This window comes from Leptodactylus fuscus, chromosome 4 (assembly GCF_031893055.1).
Source record: "Leptodactylus fuscus isolate aLepFus1 chromosome 4, aLepFus1.hap2, whole genome shotgun sequence".
NCBI classification, from domain to species: domain Eukaryota; kingdom Metazoa; phylum Chordata; class Amphibia; order Anura; family Leptodactylidae; genus Leptodactylus; species Leptodactylus fuscus.
In genome coordinates this window covers 142,898,072-142,917,909 of record NC_134268.1, presented here as the reverse complement: position 1 = coordinate 142,917,909, position 19,838 = coordinate 142,898,072, and the positions used below count along the sequence as shown (strand labels likewise).

General features: G+C 39.7%; 1 protein-coding gene across 7 annotated transcripts in view; it reads left to right on the top strand.

The window, feature by feature from the left end:
• The window catches only part of PDE1C (phosphodiesterase 1C), a 662,111-nt gene that overhangs the window by 355,847 nt on the left and 286,426 nt on the right, over window positions 1-19,838 (top strand). For 2 of the 7 annotated variants that reach the window (XM_075271107.1, XM_075271103.1), the window contains exon 2: window positions 1,696-1,722. The exons of the other annotated variants lie outside the window; for them this stretch is intronic. In XM_075271107.1, coding sequence (XP_075127208.1) covers window positions 1,696-1,722 — 27 coding nt within the window. The remainder of the gene's footprint in view (window positions 1-1,695; window positions 1,723-19,838) is intronic. 7 annotated transcript variants of the gene reach the window in all.

Here is a 19,838-nt window from a genome sequence, read left to right as displayed (position 1 = left end):
CATGCATCCAGTGTTGTGGAGTTTGATGTTCTCCTCCAGTTGGTGTCCAATTCTCATCATTGATATTGCTTTCAAATGCCTTTAGAGAAGGGTTAATCTCATTAAACCTCCTGCATAAATTTTCTTCTTTCTCATCATCTAATGCACAGTTAGTATGATATTTATATAATGGAACAATAGTTGATTGCTGCAAAGCTGAATTGAGTGCACTGTTAGTTTTGCAGATATGTGCCCTGGTTCCAGAGATAGCAGTGATGCTAGCTTCGGCTACCAATATTACTGTATTGTCAGAGGGGCCAGCCTCAGTATCATCACTAGGTGGTGAGGACTGCCCCGTGCCCCCCCCCCCCATAATCTTGTACTGTTAGGAGTGGACGTTTTTCACTGCCCATCGATGTGCCCTTTTAGTGTATATAGACATAATAGAGGGGGTCCCCAAATGGGACCCCTACTCTGAGCTAGATTAGAGAGCTGTTCTGGATGAGGGGCTCCAATTCTAGTGGATCGGCTAAGAAGCGAATGGTTAGTTGGCTATAGATTCCATTAGCTGTTTGCCAGGAGCAGGACCTGAGGGGTGGCCATAACTGAGCTTCCGTTACCGAGCTTCTAATCTGTTAGATAACATTGTCTTCTAAGGATATGAGTGTCAATATAGGGTAACTTCCGTTGAGTGTTGCCCCAGATATGCTATATGAAGCCATTGCATATGGAAGCACATTAATTATATCCTGAAAGACACATAAGTCATGTAAGGCTACCTTCACATGATGTAATGTGCAGCATGATCTGGAACGTATATGGCGTGTCAGAGTTTGCTCGCCGTAAAAGCTCCCATTCATTTCAATGGGAGTTAGGATCGTATACGCCGCGTTATTTTGCGGCCGTGATTTGCTGCACGTTACATCTTGTAAAGGCAGCCTAATTGTGGCCTCATTTGGCACAAGGGTCAAAGCAGCCAATCACAGTACAGCTTCATTTTCCCCAAGCAACAGAATAAATGGAAGCCAAGTTGTGATTGGTTGCCATAAAAAAGGTATTTTATTCTTTAAGACCATTCTTATAATGGAGAGATCCACATGAGTTTGATTTCATATTAAACTGCTGCATTTTGGATCGCTTTCACTATAACATTTCTGAAACAGGATAGTGCAAAATGAAGCTGAAGATGACCTTACGTCCAGCTACTCTAGCTAGGGGAAAGTAAGTCCTGCCCTGCGTTTGGCCTGCAAAATGGTGCCAATAACCCAACGGTGCCTTGTAGGTCAGTGCACTGAGATAACAATTAAGGTGTATGTATTGAAACAAATGGCAGAGTAGATGAAATAAGTTCACATCACCTCAATTGTTCTTTGTAGTCATGTAGAGCCAGTATAAGCATATTTTTCTTCATAACACTTTATCATCTCGCCTCAACAAGTCCTTACTCCTCACTGTAACTCATTCATTTCATTCCCAACGTGTTAATTGGTTTCATCTCCTGCCAGAGCGCCACAATGTATTCACGTAATTTGCAATCTATCAAAGCTTTACCTGTTCTTAGGCTTGAAGTTGTAAATCCAGCTGATTTCGTAGCCGGCTTTTAATCACTACCCATCCTCCACCCCAAGGACAATGACTTTTTCATGAGCGTGACAGACAACATTTATTATTAAAAGATTCTCCCAGACTTCATGTTTTGATTTTTTTTTCTTCCAGGAGAAAATACAAGAAAACATCACAAAGGTAGGACTTGTTCTGCAAAAAGATGTTCAGTTCAATGCACAAATTTTAGTTATAGTTCTTGCAATTTTAAGGCATCCTTCCATCTTTACAGTGCAAACTACATTTTCAAAACTTGCCTATGTTTTTAGGGCGATAGTGATACTATATGTATATGTATAGTACAGTATGTATGCATGGCATTATATGCACTATACATAACTACCGTAACTTCTTCTTCAATGTGCTCTAAATTGATCCAGTTTTTGTGGCGGTCCAAACCACTACTACGGGGCATGTGTTGAGAGAAGATCCTGCACTATGCCGCTTCTCCTGCTCCCTGTTACACAGTCGTACCTATGGCTTGCAATAAAACAATTGTAACTTTATTTCACTATATTAACAAAAGTAAATGAGACTTTTTAAAACATCACAAAAAAGCTTGCAATGTCACTCTTGTACAGAGTTGTTATAAAAAGTGGAGTAACATTTTAGGACAGAAGATTTAGGCTAAGGTAGGGTTCACACTATGTCCGCACAGAAGGTGTCTGTTTAAAAAAAAACAAAAACGGACACCTATCATAAAGGACACAAACGGCAGTAACTGATGGCTTCATCGGTTGCTGTCTGTTGCCCCTAGACCTCAATGTTAAAAAAACGGACGCGTCCTGCATGTAGGATATTTTTGTCCGCTTGAAAAAACAGACATGGGTGTAAACGGACACTTAAAGACACAAATGGACATTAAAGGACACTAAAGGACAACAGATAAAATCCCATTGAAATGAATGGAAATTGTAATGGACACAACTAGTGTCCGTTGCTAAAATCTTGAATGGACAGTAGCTACGGACAATGCTGTTAGACACCAGCGGTAGTGTGAATGCCCCTTAAGGCTACACAGCAACATTTGTTGCCCTATTTAAAATCACACTAAAGTCGTATGACCAAAAAAGCTGTTAAATTCTATAATGTCTAGCGCCATGTGACATGTTGTGACAGTTGCACAAATATTCCACCTTGTCCCAGTTAATGTCACATGTGAAACTGCTCCCACAGTAAACAGTAGTGCCGCATGAGACAGTGAGTTGCGTGCTACTACAATTGCTGTCTTTACAATCTTGTAATTTTGCATGCTTTCCAGATTTTTTTAAAATGTAAATTCATATGAATTGTTCATAGGTAGACAGCTTATTGCATAGGTAGACAGCTTATTGCAAAATTTACAGTATTTTTTTTTTAACATGCAATTTCTTACACTTCTATATTGCAGAAATATCACACCAAAATTGCACCAATATCGCATTGGGCAACATCGCTTCAACTTTGTGCACATTAAAGTCATGTATCATTTTGTAGTGAGATTTTGATGCGATTTTTAATTGCGCAACAAAGTTGCCTTATGGCGATAGCCTTAAATTTACAGCATAGATGGGTTAAATTTATCAAACAATGCCAACAAACCCAACCTTAAAAATGCGCCTCTCATACCATTAAGGACATGTGTTTCAATGTATTTACACAACTATATAGATTGATAATGCCGGTAAGTGCCAGTTGGATTCTTGCACTAATTGGTGGAATAAAGGAAACTTTGTACAAACAGTACAGACATAAACTGTAAGGACATAGTAAATATATACCATAACATAATGTATATCTAAATTATACAAGTGTCAAAATACCAGCCAGGTTGCTGCATAGTTTACCCACTTCATTACTTTACGTGCCCGATTTTTGCTGTGAAATGTTCCGCTTTAGTTTTGCCTTGTGTACGATTTGTTTCATTGTCTGGATTCTGAAGCCCATTGGATTCCCTATTAAAAAAGCAGATACTTGTAGAAGGACTGTCTAAAGACAAAATCATAATGCCTACCCAGACAAACCCCCAAAATGTACTCCTACCTGTAAATCAATACTAATAGGTTATGCAAAATTAGACTTGGTCATAAGCCATATTGGTCTTATAGAACACCACTATATGTATAATGTAATAGTCCCCTTCATTAATACATATTAAATATATTAACAGTATTTAGGCCTATCATACACAGTCATTTTAGTGGTCTTCGTTGCCTACTATAAGTGCCTTATGTAGTGTCATTCTCCTCAAATTAAAAAAAAAAAAAAAAAAAAGACCCCAAGCCTCTAAGCGGCATGAGTAGCAGCACAGTTAATGGTGGCAGCCATAGTATTAAACAGATGGGAAATACCTTGGATTCGTTGCCCATTTTTATATTTCCATACCGTATTACTATTGTTATGTAGTATATGTATACATATTTAGTCATGGTCATTTTGTAAAATACAGTGAAATATTAGGAAAGAGTAGCCATATCTCCTTATTTAGTAGCCATATCTCCTTATATAGTAGCCATATCTCCTTCTATAATAACCATATCTACTTATATAGTAGCCATATCTCCTTATACAGTAGCCATATCTCCTTCTATAATAGCCATATCTACTTATATAGTAGCCATATCTCCTTATATAGTGTCCATATCGCCTTATGTAGTAGCCATATCTCCTTATATAGTAGCCATATCTCCTTATATAGTATCCATATCTCCTTATATAGTGTCCATAGCGCCTTATATAGTATCCATATCTCCTTATATAGTAGCCATATCTCCTTATATAGTATCCATATCTCCTTATATAGTGTCCATATCTCCTTATATAGTATCCATATCTCCTTATATAGTGTCCATAGCGCCATATATAGTATCCATATCTCCTTATATAGTAGCCATATCTCCTTATATAGTGTCCATATTGCCTTATATAGTAGCCATATCTCCTTATATAGTAGCCATATCTCCTTATATAGTATCCATATCTCCTTATATATTAGCCATATCTCCTTATATAGTATCCATATCTCCTTATATAGTAGCCATATCTCCTTATATAATAGCCATATCTCCTTATATAGTAGCCATATCTCCTTATATAGTAGCCATATCTCCTTATATAGTGTCCATATCGCCTTATATATTAGCCATATCTCCTTATATAGTAGCCATATCTCCTTATATAGTATCCATATCTCCTTATATATTAGCCATATCTCCTTATATAGTATCCATATCTCCTTATATAGTAGCCATATCTCCTTATATAATAGCCATATCTCCTTATATAGTAGCCATATCTCCTTACATAGTAGCCATATCTCCTTATACGCACACCTCACAGTAGTACATCACTAGTATGCTTAATATGCACATTTCAGTCAGAAAATACTGAATGTCTTCATGATGACAAGACTTCCTTACAAACATTCACATTATACATTTTGTTGAATTCATTTGAGTCACAAACTCAGAGTAATAAAGAAAATCATTTTTCTCTGCGGTTATTTTATCGTAGATTTATAATGATTTGGTTTTACGTTATCGTCATTGACATTGCTATATTTTTTGGTGATTGAACTGTGTTGTATGGAACTTTATGAAGTAATATTTCACTGTGTGCATGTAAGGAAATGGTAATAGTTGCTTGTGGAATGGAGCTGTCATAACCTGTAATTATTGAATCAATTCAGTGTCCCTGATGCAAATGTCGCTGTAAATTCCACATCAAGAGGAGCAGATTTTGTCTGCAAGCAATGGAATATTTGTGTGGGAAAGGTTTTACAATTCTATTTAATTATTATTTTAATTGGACCTCCATTAGTCAGTTACAGTATATAATCCACTGATCACTTTGCCTGTACTGTTACTGCATAAGAAACTGAGCATGCGCAGTTAACTCTTTTGCGCATAATCACATTAATTTATGTCATTATGTGCAAAGAGGATGTATAGAGAGAGCTCAGGAGCTGAGCTCTCTCCATACCCAGCAGAGTCTGGCTGTATAATATAGCCAGGACCTGCAGCTAACTGCTGCAATCCATGCCAACACCAAACTCAGCTGTTAACACTTTAGATGCCATGGTCAAACGTAACAGCGGCATCATGGGTGCCGCCATCTTTGAACGATCACCGCCCTCCAGATGACATTATATTTAAAGGGATTCTACCATTAAAATCAAATTTTTTGTCGGTCACACATAGGAATAGCCTTAAGAAAGGCTATTCTTCTCCTACCTTTAGATGTCTTCTCTGCACCGTCTTTCCGTTGAAATCCCAGTTTTCGGTGTTATGCAAATGAGTTATCTCACAGCACTGGGGGCAGTCTCCAGCGCTCAAACAGCACTGGGGTCGTCCCAATGCTGCAAGAGAACTCTCCAGTGCTGCCTCCATCTTCTTCAGGAACGGCCTCTTCACGCGTCTTCTTCCGGTGCTGGGCTCAAACTTGTAGGCCTCGGGCAGAGCCCACTGCGCATGCCCACAGGCCACAAGAAAATGGCCACTTACTTACTGTGTAAGCGTCCATTTTCTTGTGGCCGGTGGGCATGCGCAGTCGGCTTTGCCCGAGGCCTACAAGTTTGACCCACTGCGCCAGAAGAAGACGCGTGAAGACCTCATTCCTGAAGAAGATGGAGGCAGCACTGGAGAGTTCTCTCACAGCATTGGGGACGCCCCCAGTGCTGTTTGAGCGCTGAGGCCCACCCCCAGTGCTGTGAGAGAATTCATTTGCATACCGGCACCGAACGGCGGGGCAGAGAAGACATCTAAAGGTAGGAGATGAATAGCCTTTCTTAAGGAAAGTGCTGAGTATTGCAACACACCAGTGCTGGGACCCCAGCTATTTAAAGGGGCTCTATTAGCAAAATTATGCCATATGAGCCCCACATATGCCTGAATAGCCTTTAAAAAGGCTATTCAGACACCACTAATCTTATTTTAACCCCCCTGGTTTTAAACTAATACCCTAAAAACCAATATCTAAACTATACTTACCGTGCACGCTGGGCGGTTCATGCACTGGTCGACGTCATCTTCGGTCCTGTCTTTAGCTGGTGTCTTCTTCCAATGACGTCCTCCCAGGCTTGCTCTTCCCCGCCTCCATCGGGCTCATACAGCATAATTTTGCTGATAGAGCCCCTTTAAGCGGACCTGCCTGCGGTCAATCCTTATCACCGTCTCCCTGTTATCTAAAGGCAGTGTTTACTGCTATGTCATAAAATCTAGTCCCTGATGAATCTGCTATAGAGGAAATGCATAGGGCTGTTTCTAGTTAATGGTGTTGGTGCTGTTGTTTTAAAGTGTTATCACTAGTGCTTTATTGGTGGCATGTTAACCCAGTACTCCTCTGTTGGTGTGGCGTTAGGCCAGTAAACTCTGAGGACCTAGGGGATACTTAAGTTATATAGCTTCTGGATTGCTCTCAATTTTGATGACCAAACAACAGCAGCACACCTGATCATTTATTTTGTGAGGGAGTTAGGGTTTACAGACTCAGGGTCAGTATCCCAGCTGTAATCATCTCTGACCAGTCAAGCCTGACAGCAGGCTCTGTCAGTGTGTCACCTATTTTTGTGTTTAGTAGACATTTTAATTAATGAAATAAAGGTGAAGTTTTAGCATTTATAGATATCCTCTTTTACACATTTTTGTCTTTTCTGTGATACTTTATACAAAGATATCTGGGGTATTTTTCACACAGTGACTAACCCCTTTAACTCAGCACCTCCTCCCTGGGACAGGGACAAACCTTCTTAGTAACCTATTAGAGCAGGGGTGCCTGTTGGGGTCATAATAGCCCCAGAGCTTATGTTGTTGTAGTTTCAAATTAAATAACAGGCCAAGATCAGCTACAGCCGATCTTGGACCTGGAGAATCTCACAGACACATGGTGGTATTGTATCAAAATGGATTCTGATTTATTATTACAGAGAGTAGCATTTATACAGACAAAAGCAGGTTGGACTTTGACATGATTGGTTATAACATAATCTGTGGCACATGACTATTGGATAAGGTCTGCATCTCATTACTATACTCCAACCTGGGATGACCTTTCCCATGACATACAGAAGAGTTTACAATGTTTATGTGTAAACCAACATCTTACACTAATTCTAGATGTATATATCACAGCACGAGAGATAATGATCACATGCTATCTGTCCAGTCCGGTCTGTGGCTAAGGGTCAACTGGTTATAGAACCTGTTATGAGATTCTCACCACAAACAGATAAGGAGTTACAACCCAACCATCAGCATTCCACACGCCTTATCCCCTAAAGGGGTCTCTTAAACTCTAAACAGACATCCTTATGAAGCTTATATAAGAAAAAGCTTACAAAATGGCTGACAGAATACAAGATGGAAGATGTGATCCTAACAATTCCCCCATTTTGAGATAATTGGATACAGGAATTCATATTTAGGTACTTCAGTGACTTAACGTCTACTGCTGGACCTTTCCAGATTCCCCTCATATGTTCCTGTATTCCAAATTAATCTCAATCATAGTTCTGGCCTGTTATTTTCAGTCTGCTTTGTATTTTTCAAACACATAAACATAAGATTATACATTCACTTGCGTATACTATGTATCATTACTTCCGGTTGTGTTATGAAAACAGCTATATAACATGACTGAGGCTAATATGGGGCTATGAGGACATATCCTACAGGCTGACACATTCAGATCTTCGTTCAAGATCATATGATGTTTGAAGAAAAAAACTTATTGTCCCACTCATCGTCAAATGTTCTATGCGAGCTTATCGCCAGAATAATCTATAACAGTGACATCAGGAGAATCTTCTTCGCTGTGTGTAGAGACTTCTTTGCAATGTGAAGCATGGACACAATTAGGCTTTCCGTCAAGTTTCATAGGAGTATTAGTAGTTAGCAGCACTTGGAGCAAATCATCAAATCTTGGTTCAAGAGGATTTCTCACGTGTCATCAATCTCTTGGCTTAAATGAATAGGTCCCGTCCACTTAACTTAAAATCTGAGAGTGAGGAGAAAACTCAAAACTATACATTAGTCAGATGTTTTTGCCAAGACATCACATAGTCAGTCAGTACACCATAATACAACTCTAACCTAGGGGCTGACCCAAAGAAAGTTTGCTATGGGCTAAAACCAATTCTTCTGTCAGGAGGGGACCTTACAGAAAATACTAATACAAGTGACACACTACATCTTCAGTATCTGCAGCCCGTTTGTGATGGCTTTCTTCACCAGATATGCCCCAGGCCATCCTGAAGAGAAATCACTATACACACAAGCACATACTTATACCGTCTCACCTTTAGTAGTTACTAAAGTTATAGTTATAGCATATAGTTATCCTGCAATCTCTGGAACAGGTACAAGGGCTCTGGGCATGGCTAAAAAAACACTTTTCACTTTTTGGCCTACTTTGCACTTACCACATGCCATGCAGGCTCACATATATATCTGTCAGTAGTGATACTAAATCCTGCAGCCGCCCATCCTCCACTCACCAGGTCACACATGGCTACTACTAAACAGTGCACTTAGAAATAAGCTGCTTATGCCATCAGTGGGGACAAATGCTATCAGTAAAAATACTCTCTTACCACCGGAGGTCAGGACTTGTACATCCTCTTTCAGTCCTGGACCATTCTTGGTGCTTCAGTGTTGTAAAACCTGAAAAGAGAGCTAAAAGGGGTTTTTGGGCCTAGTATAGTGACCAATTATCAGTAAAGCATATCCCCTAGGCCTCTGCAGCTGGGTTAGTGGCAGTGTCTGCCCACAAGTTACCTCTACTTTCTTTCATATCAGCCTTGATGTGTGCCTTCACTTCTGACTATACCCACCTGTGTGGAAGCAGCAGCAGGGTCCATCACTATCTGAACAGCCTGGAAATCCTTTTAGGCTTAACATTAACCCTACAGAAAGCTCTCGCTCTCCAGATTGGACCATAGTCCCACTATATTAAACACCTACCCTCAGACATTGTACCCTGTCTCAGTGATGGCTTCTAGTTCAGCTTCATGAGCTGAGACCCATACAGTTCTATAATGGTTCTACTTGTGCTTGGTTTTACCCTTGGTTTACCTCATATTCAGTGACCATGACATATCTGGTGCAGAATCCACCATCATTCCTAAATCGAGAATCATCTAAAATGAAAGAACTCTCATCAGAGTTAACAATAGATTCATCATTTACATAACCAAATTAGCAAAAATAAAATTAATTTTTAAGTTATCTGACTTTTTCCTCCCCTGAAACTATTGTTAACAGGTTTAGATGGGACTTGTAGTGCAGCACAGAATGCAAAGCTTACATTAGAAGACATAAATAAGACACTGCAGTCTGAGATTGTTATCTTTGTTTCCACTGCAAGCAACCCTTGTGTCTTATCATGGAAGCAGCTGAGCTGGCTTCTCCCAAACTTGTTATACCTGTAGTACTACATATCCCAGCAGCTTGTTTAGACAATCCCAAGTAAATTCAGTTCTCTAAAACTTCTAAACACTCCAGAATTACAACTAATTCATTAATTAGATAAAACTTTTTCACAAAATAATTCCCGATTGTTAACATTCATAGATTTATAGTATAAACCCATAACCAATAAACATTGAGTACATAGCACATGTACAAGGTTTATCAAGTACATCTCATATTCACGAGAAGACATATACTGTATATATATTCAACGATGGAAAGGAACTCATATCTACTTATCACCACCCTCTGTGGGGCTATCAATATCTTCATCTGCTCCCTGTGGAGACTGAAAATGTAACAATACAGACATAGGCAAACAGAGCATGTGCATATAGCAAATACATGTAACACATATGGGCCCATTCACTTCATACATACATGCAACCTTCACACTGGAGCTCCAGACAACACACATCCATTAAGTCATAAAGAACTTGTCAAGTTTTCATATATTTTGTACAGTGATATCATCTTATTCTTTTTTTCCTACAAGTAATCACAGGGTTAGTTATAATTCCTGCACAGCTCAATATTGAAGAAAAATAAACAAAACATGTGATTTAGATGCCTTTGTCTTCTCCTCAATGTGTATATCACTGGAAAATAAACATAATGATGATTATCTAAAATTTATGACATTAATCCAATTCTAAAGACATTAAATATGATTTAAACAGCCAATACTGATACCAACATTACATATTAATATTTCTGTGCAGTCTTCGAATATTTCCATGGCAGACCCCACTCATCTAGTTGCTACAGATGCTCAGAAACTCTTACACTATATCTGAGATTTGCCTTGAGGGCTGACTGCAAGACTTTTTGACACTTTACTTTACAAGATTCCAATCAAAGTTTTTTACCACTGTAACACATCACAATAATCTTACACAAAGTCAAATACTGGTTAGAAACAGCTTACACTATACAGTTCACTTATTATTAAACCATATATTCCTAATTCTCCATACATTATACCAATGATGTTACATTGTATCACTCATAGCTGAAATCTTAGCTACTTGCCGTGTCTCCCCTCCCCCCTTCTGTTGAATCCTAGCAAAACCTGTATCCTGTATACCTCTGCTGTGGATATACAGAGGACAATAGGAGGTGGTGGTGGGGGGGAGGCCTGACATTCATTGTGAATTATCCTGACCTCCATTAGAGACACACAGGAGCTTCTGATCTTTTTCTGCCATTTTTCCTTGCATAAATGCTTCAACAATCATGGTGTTTTTCAAAGCATTATAGACCTGATTTCACCCAGAATCTACTACCTTGGTGAGTAGTCTGCCACAATATACTTCAGCGGACTCTCCCTATATCTTTATCTAGTCACCACTCATATATAGTGCTAACATCACAATGCAGACCACATTTAATCCTTTAGCTGGACTGTGAGTGGGGGCTCACTATACAGTCCCTTATACTAAGGAAAATATACAAACACTGAATACCTTATTTCTGTAACCATTCCTTACTTAATGTTTATCCAACTATCCAACATCTTATCAGCAGTTTATCACCTCCTTTTCTAACTGTTCTTTCCTTAAACTATCTCTTGGGTTGATTTCCATACCGGCTGACTCTGCACTCCTCCCATTCTATTCTTCAATTAGAGCACATATCCCTTTGTAACTTATGCTCCTGTATCTGTCCTGCATGCTCTAATCTCCATTGGTTCCCAAAATTTACTATCAAACAATCCTGTTCTTAGGAACCCCAGCTCTCTTAAGGATTTTTATTTATTCTTTCTTTTTCTTGGGCGGCAACTTTTTCTCGCTCTCTCTCTCTATTAGTTCATATGGGGTGTACCCTTTCTCAGAGGGTCCCTTCCCCATACTAGCTGATGGCCAGTCAGCTGTGAGCTTCCACCCCTCTAGGGCAATTAAGACAATAGAGGGTCACTCATGACTACTCGAGGGTCATACATATTTCTCCCCAGGGTCACACAGATCGCTCTAGGGGTCATACTGACTTCTCTTAGTGGGATCTCCCAAACAGTCACTCTGTTTTCACTGAACTAATCTCTAATGTACAAGTTTCCGGTATCTGTGCTCAAGGCAAAACCTATTCCGAACACCCCTGAATCTTTGCACGTACTTGCGCGGATTCTACTCTACATCAGTCCTTAGTGCTTAAACAAGGACTTTTCAATCACTCAGTATTAAGGATGGAGACTGACTCTCCCTTCTATGCCTCCCTATACACTCTATAACAGATGTATCAATCAAATCACAGCATGGACAGTATACAAAGAATGAGGTATAACATTTCCCACCCCCTTTACAGACAATATATTCTTTTAGGTTCTTTGCAAAAAGCTTGAGCTATCTATATAAGGAACATATGCGTTTACCTCACACTCGGACAGGAAAACAAAAGTCCTTAGAAACACAGATCAGATTGGTAAGAAAAAAAAGTTCTTACCTGCAGCGCTGACTTTTGTTGGATCTGTGGTCCCAGGAACTTCTGTAATCACTGGTTGTCCGGGGGATCATAAACCGTCTCCTTATTTCACAAGCCGCATGTTGGAAGCGCCAATTTCTGTTGGGGTCATAATAGCCCCAGAGCTTATGTTGTTGTAGTTTCAAATTAAATAACAGGCCAAGATCAGCTACAGCCGATCTTGGACCTGGAGAATCTCACAGACACATGGTGGTATTGTATCAAAATGGATTCTGATTTATTATTACAGAGAGTAGCATTTATACAGACAAAAGCAGGTTGGACTTTGACATGATTGGTTATAACATAATCTGTGGCACATGACTATTGGATAAGGTCTGCATCTCATTACTATACTCCAACCTGGGATGACCTTTCTCATGACATACAGAAGAGTTTACAATGTTTATGTGTAAACCAACATCTTACACTAATTCTAGATGTATATATCACAGCATGAGAGATAATGATCACATGCTATCTGTCCAGTCCGGTCTGTGGCTAAGGGTCAACTGGTTATAGAACCTGTTATGAGATTCTCACCACAAACAGATAAGGAGTTACAACCCAACCATCAACATTCCACACGCCTTATCCCCTAAAGGGGTCTCTTAAACTCTAAACAGACATCCTTATGAAGCTTATATAAGAAAAAGCTTACAAAATGGCTGACAGAATACAAGATGGAAGATGTGATCCTAACAGTGCCCAATATGTCGATCGCGATCTACTGGTAGATCGCAAAGGACGTATGGGTCGATCGCGGGATGCAGGGATCCCCGGTGTCTGCTTGTTCACAGTGCAGGCTGAGAGTCCTCTCCGGACACTGGCAGGCGGGGCTGCCGCAGCCCCAGCCTGCCAGTATCCTCCGTGTGAAGGGGCCCTTATATAGTCATCAGCCACTGATGTTAAACTATTGAAATATAACATATAAAGTCCACCAGTATGAGATTCCCAACAGTGAAGCAAGAACTACCCAGGTAATATGTTTAGAAAAAGCACCTATATAAAATAGTCTCATTAAGCCCCATTGGTTTCACAGTTCTCAAAGTGAACATCCAATGTGCGTCTCGCTGAAGAACCCTTAGACAACACCATTGCAGGTATTGCTTGTATTTTGCATTATTGATGTTTCTTGTCTTTAGTAGACACTCCAATCACTAAGAATGGGAGCGAGATGTGGCAATTAATATGTAATAAAATGCAGTCTCTGGGACCATAACATGTCCTGATAATGGAAATTCAGACTTTGTAAATGAGTTTTACAAGCAAAGCCATAAACAAATGGCAGTGAAATGAACCAGCAAAGTAGAAGAGACTGTCCCTGCAGTAATGGAAGCCAGATAGTTGGCAGTAGAATACTGTACTGCCCAAAGCGGGAAAATTCATTAGTATGAACAAGCTCAAAGGCAACTCTCATAGCTACCATTACATAGCAAGCTATTACAGAGACCCAAGTGAAATAGTTGTATAAAACTTTGAAGACTATTCATATCTAATATGGACTGATGTATACAAGTGAATGTTCAAGTTAAACAGCAGTCACTTCCAATACTATGATGTTCACTTATGCAAAATAAGCCAGGTAGCCTGAAGATGCTCAAAATATATCAATATGGATGATAAACTTGGTGCATACTGCTCTGTATGTTAAACATTATTGTGTAACTTTAAACCCCTATTGAATGTCTTACTCATTTTGGCACATGTTCATGTTAGAAAGAGACAGAGATATTCTTTGTGATAACTGGTTCCTTTGACTAAAAGTTGATTCAGGAGGGATCCCGTGAGATATGTTTTTCATAAGTTTTTACCTATGTCTACTATTATACAGAATACAATAAAAGTGTTGTGATACCAAATACAAGAAACATTCATGATGTGTTTGTGATGCAATTAGTTTGTTCATCATGACAACAAATGACAAATCGGGGTTAATCTTAGATTGTAAGCTCTCTCAGACAAGGATTAGATGGCGTAAACCTCTGTTGTGCCGCTGTCTCAGTAATGGTTTAGTATCCTCTATTGACTGCTTGTGCACTAGACATAATTATGCTTTATCGTTTTGCTTTCTCGTTACATTATAAATCACGGTATAATCTAAAAGAGGTCATGGTAATGAATTGGAGATGTCATTTGTGTGTAATGATAACGTAAATTAAGGCTGAGTTATGGCTCCCAATTATGGGATGTAGCAGCTGCTAATTATACTCAACGCACTCACATTACTATTTCCATTCTAACCCTCGTGCAGGTTATTTATTCCAGAGAATTATCCATTAAGAAATATCTCAATACCAAATAAAAAAATTTCTGTTGTCCCTTTGGGTTCAAAAGTCTATACTGTGAAGTATTTATTCCATATAACACAAATTCATCGTGATCTGTCGGAAATAGTCATTGATATTTTCTTATTCTTAAGAGATTGCCCATTTTAGAGAAAAATTACCCAATGCATTGTGAAAACGATAATAAGAAACTTACTAATTTAGCTGTACTACTAGTTCTGCTCTTTTCTTTTCTTCCTGCGGCAATCTCCTTTGTTATGATTAGAGATGAGCGAACAGTAAAATGTTTGAGGTTCGATATTCGTTTCGAGTAGCCCCTCAATATTCAACTACTCGAATCGAATATCGAACCCTATTATAGTCTATGGGGGGAAAATGCTCGTTTCAGCGGTAGGCAACGTTCGATCAAATTATACTTACCAAGTCCACGAGTGAGGGTCGGGCTGGATCCTCCGAGCAGTCTTCTCCTTGCAGCATCCCCGCAGCGTCTTCCGGCTCTTCAGTCATTCTGCCAGGCATCGGGCCTGGGCAGAGCCGACTGCGCATGCCCGCACTATAAGCGGACATGCGCAGTTGGCTCTGCCCAGGCCCGATGCCTGGCAGAGTGAATGAAGAGCCGGAAGACGTCGCGGGGAAGCTGCACAGAGAAGACTTCTAAAGGTAGGAGAAGAACCAGCGTTGATTGGCCGACTGTATAGCATTCGGCCAATTAATGCTGGTTCTGCATCGAACTTTTACATTCGAACAGCGAGTGGTACTCGATCGAGTACAAGTATTTCGAATACTGTAGTACTACTCGCTCATCTCTAGTTATGATGCCTCTGTCATCCATAATATAGCGGTATCTGGAGAAACATGTGACCAGACAACTAACTCTAGATCCTTCAGTGTAACATTCTGTATCCAGAAAACTGTAGTGGTGGATGCAAGGTGATGTGTCTGGTAACAGTCATAATATGATTGGAAGTTATAATATGCCATAGCAAGGAGTTGTACTAGGAATTGACAAGAATGGAAACAGTGCAGAAATAAACATAAAAAATGAGGTTGGATGAAGATACGGGTCCATGAAGTCCAACTTATAACTCTACAGTATTGATCCAGAGGAAGGCAAAATAACCCATGAGGCTGATGCCAATTGTTCCATGTCAGGGAATAAAGTTTCTTCCTGATGCTAACTCCGGCAAACAGTATAAAATCCTGGACCAAATTGTCTTTACGAAAAATCTAAAACCTGTAATATGTAATGTTCTTCTATTCAAAAAAAGCATTCAGGCCCCTTTTTGAAATTTCACAATGAATTCACCACATTCTGTGGAAGATTGTTGTTACAGTAAAGAATCCCTGTCCATGATGTTGGTGATATGTTCTTCTCTCTATGTGTAAAAGATGTCCCCTTGTCACTATCACCGGCCTAGGAGTAAAAAGATCATTAGAAAGGTTTTTATACAGTTACCTCATGTATTTGTACATTGTTTTTAGATCTTCCCATAGCTGTCTTTTTTAAATTGAATAACCCCAAAATTGTTAATCTGTTTCTGTACTCTGATCCAAACATTCCTTTTTTGTCTTGGTCGCCCTTCTCTGCACTGCCCTCGCTTCCAGCTTTACTAGATCCCCCTGTAATATTCTACTAGGTTCTTCAGTTTTGATTACTTTACATAGTTTAGTATTATCTACAAATATAGGTACCTTGATGTGTAAACTCCCTACCATGTCATCAATAAACATTTTAGACAGGAGAGAACCCAATACTGACCCCTGTGGCACCCCACTGGTGATTTTTGCCTAGTCTTAATATTTCCCATTGACAAGCACTATTTCCCATCACTGAGCCAGTTGTGAATCCAAATACTTATGTTTTCCCCCAGTCCCAACATGCTCATTTCATACTCCAACCTTTTATGTGGTACAGTATCAAAAGCCTTTGAAAAGTCCAGATACACCACGTCCACTGCATTACCCATGTCCAGTCTAGAACTGACCTCTTGAATATTTTACCCACCACTAAGGTTATACTTATTGGCCTTCTTTTGTCTTAGGCTTGTTTCTTCTTCTTTTCTCCTAAAGACTTCAATGGCCATAGAAAGGGAAAGTCCTATAAGTTATATGACATGAGAAAGCAGAATGTGATAAACCATTGCTGGGCTTCCCCCTTCACATACCTGCCTTACCTCTATTGAACGCCTTTGCCCTTAGCTGCCTGGTTTGGGATGGATAACATATTTAAGTGACAATGGATTTTAAAGGTTAAGAAAACTTCCTTACCATATATATCTTTATATATCGAAATGTATATTTTGACCAAACCAATGAGGGCATCATTAATGAACTTTCAACTAGCAATTGTCTCATGCAACAATCCTGTGCAGAATAAATCGTACAATAATATAAGCTTATGTCTTGATCTTTGATAATAGAAATTAAACTTTCTTGACTGTAAACCCACATTATGCAAAATTAATAATTAATTAGATATTCCGATTATCATATTGCTAATCATATTACATTTACATGTGTCTGCATAGTAAACTGATCATTTTGCACTGAGTAGTATAACGTTCTCAACTTAAAATTTGCATCTCAACTTCAGCTTTTCTGCTACATTAACCTTCCTGAAATATTGTGTTTAAGAAATTGTATTTCACTCCCAAAGTCAGTACTCAATTCCAGAGGGATACTCAATTTCCTTTTGCGGATGCTCATAAAAATAGGACTATTTTCGGATAAAAGCCATGAACCAGATATGAACCAAAGGCATTTCTCCTGCAAACTTGAAGGAATTTCATTTAAAAATTCTATTTTCAAAAGAAGACCATTTATATTCAAATGAAACCTCTTTCTATAATTTTCACAATTTGCAAACATAAAAATAACCTTCTTCATTATTTCACAACTACACTATGGACTGTGCAATGGTAAGTATGCAGTAAATGTTTTTAGACCCTTTCCTTTCTGAAGAATTGTGACTACAAGCTCTAATTTACTATATTTTTTTTACTTTTCTTGATTTCCTTTGTTATTTTTTATTAAATGTATAAGTGAAACTTTCTAAATAGTATTAAAAATGTAATATTAGACATAGAGAAACAAGTAAACAGATGGTAGAAAAAATGTGGACAGAATATAGTAAAGTTAGGTCGCATGGATATTGCAAGCCATGTGTACAGACAAAGCGTCTAAGCCCCAATGCAAAATCTCTTAACTGTAATGTATTGCTTATAGTACTGATCTCCTCATATTGGAAAGAAAGGTCTCCCAAAGGCTCCCAAGTCTAGGTGCAACCAGTCTCCAAATAGAGGTGACCCGATGCAGTGTTGAGTCTTCTCAGAAGGGATAAGCCTACATAAAGCCTACATACTGAGTGCAGATAAGGCTCTACAGCAGTGGTTCTCAACCTTTCTAATGCCGTGACCCCGCAATACAGTTCCTCATGTTGCGGTGACCCCAAACCAAAAAATAATTTTGGTGGCTACTTCATAACTGTAAGGGCTAGTTCACACAGGGGGCGGTATAGCGGATTTAGGCACTGAGAGTGACGCGGGGAGCCGCATCACTCTCGGGTCAAAACACGCTTGCCACGACTGTCACGGCTTCCCCCCCGGAGTCGGCTCAAATTAATGGGCCGACTCCGGAGGTTGCTGCCGCCAGGCAGACGCCACGGCTCACCGAGCCGCAAAATCTGCCTGAAGGGCAGCCTGCTTTTTTTTTTCCGTGAGCGGCATGCCCTTTCTTTTTTAGGTTATTATTTACATATACAGTTATGATTACATATACAGTAGCCGTAGTAGAAGCCGCATGCTACTGCGCATGCGCCCAGGACATTTTTTTATATCAGTGTCAGTTCGCGAGTGCCGGAGGAGGACGGGACCGGAGGAAGAGGAGGCGTGGAAGAAGAAGACGGCGCACCCTGAATGCCCGCCCAGCGTGCACGATCCGTAAGTAGATCACATTCTTTTTTAGGGTTTTATTTTAAAATGGGGGGGGGGGTAGTTTAATATAACATTTACGGTGCCTGAATAGCCTTTTTAAAGGCTATTCACGCATATGTGGGTCTCTATCAGCATGATTTTGCTGATAGAGCCCCTTTAAACATAGTGATTAATCACAAAAGCTCTCTTCCACAAAATCTGCTGACCCCCCCACCCTTACTCACACACAGCCTGAACCCCCCCCATCTTGCTCACACACAGCCTGCACGCCCTCCCCCCCCCTTGCTTGCACGTGCTGTCCCTTCTCTCCATCTTACCTGTCAAGTCTCCATTCATTGCAGCTTGCTCTTCCTGTGTAACTCAGCACTGTACTGAATAGCTCCGCCCCATAGAGTCCGATCACATGATCATGACATCATCACAGGTCCTTCAGCCCACTAGGATCTACCCTGCTGCAGACAGTAGCGCGGCTTCTCAGCTGCTAAAGCCATCGGAAATATGTATTTTCCAATGGCTTTAGGCGACCCCTGTGTTTTGGTCGTTCGACCCCCGCCGGGGTCGCGACCCACAGGTTGAGAACCGCTGCTCTACAGGGTGCAGACTAAGGCTTGCCATACATATTACATACCTGGCAGCCATATTCTTCTTCATATGTCGGCTAGCTCGTCTGATCACTCATAGACATGGATACTGATGGGCATGTTTTAATAGGGAAAGGGGAAACCTCCAATGGTAGCAGGTTTCTTCAGAAAAAAACACATCAGTATTTGAAATCCAATATTTTCTGTACTTCTCTTCCCCTGCCATTGAATTAGATTTGGGAGGCACCATATGAATTAGATTGTAAGCCATTCCTGATGAATTCAGCTGGTTAGACCTAGAAATATTTAGTGTTATAGTTTCATAAATGGGCTCCCCCTTGGCCCTGCTTTTTCCATATTGCTTAGACAACTTTGGAGAACACAAAGAGGGGCACATTTGCCAGTGTTTTTGTTTTGTACACTGTTTTAACCAATTCCCACTGCAATTATTCTTCGATTTTTCGTATTTTAATCCCACATTCCAAAAAACATAGCATTTTTATATTTTCATTAACAGAGGTGACTGAGGAATTCATTTTTGAAGGACAAATTATT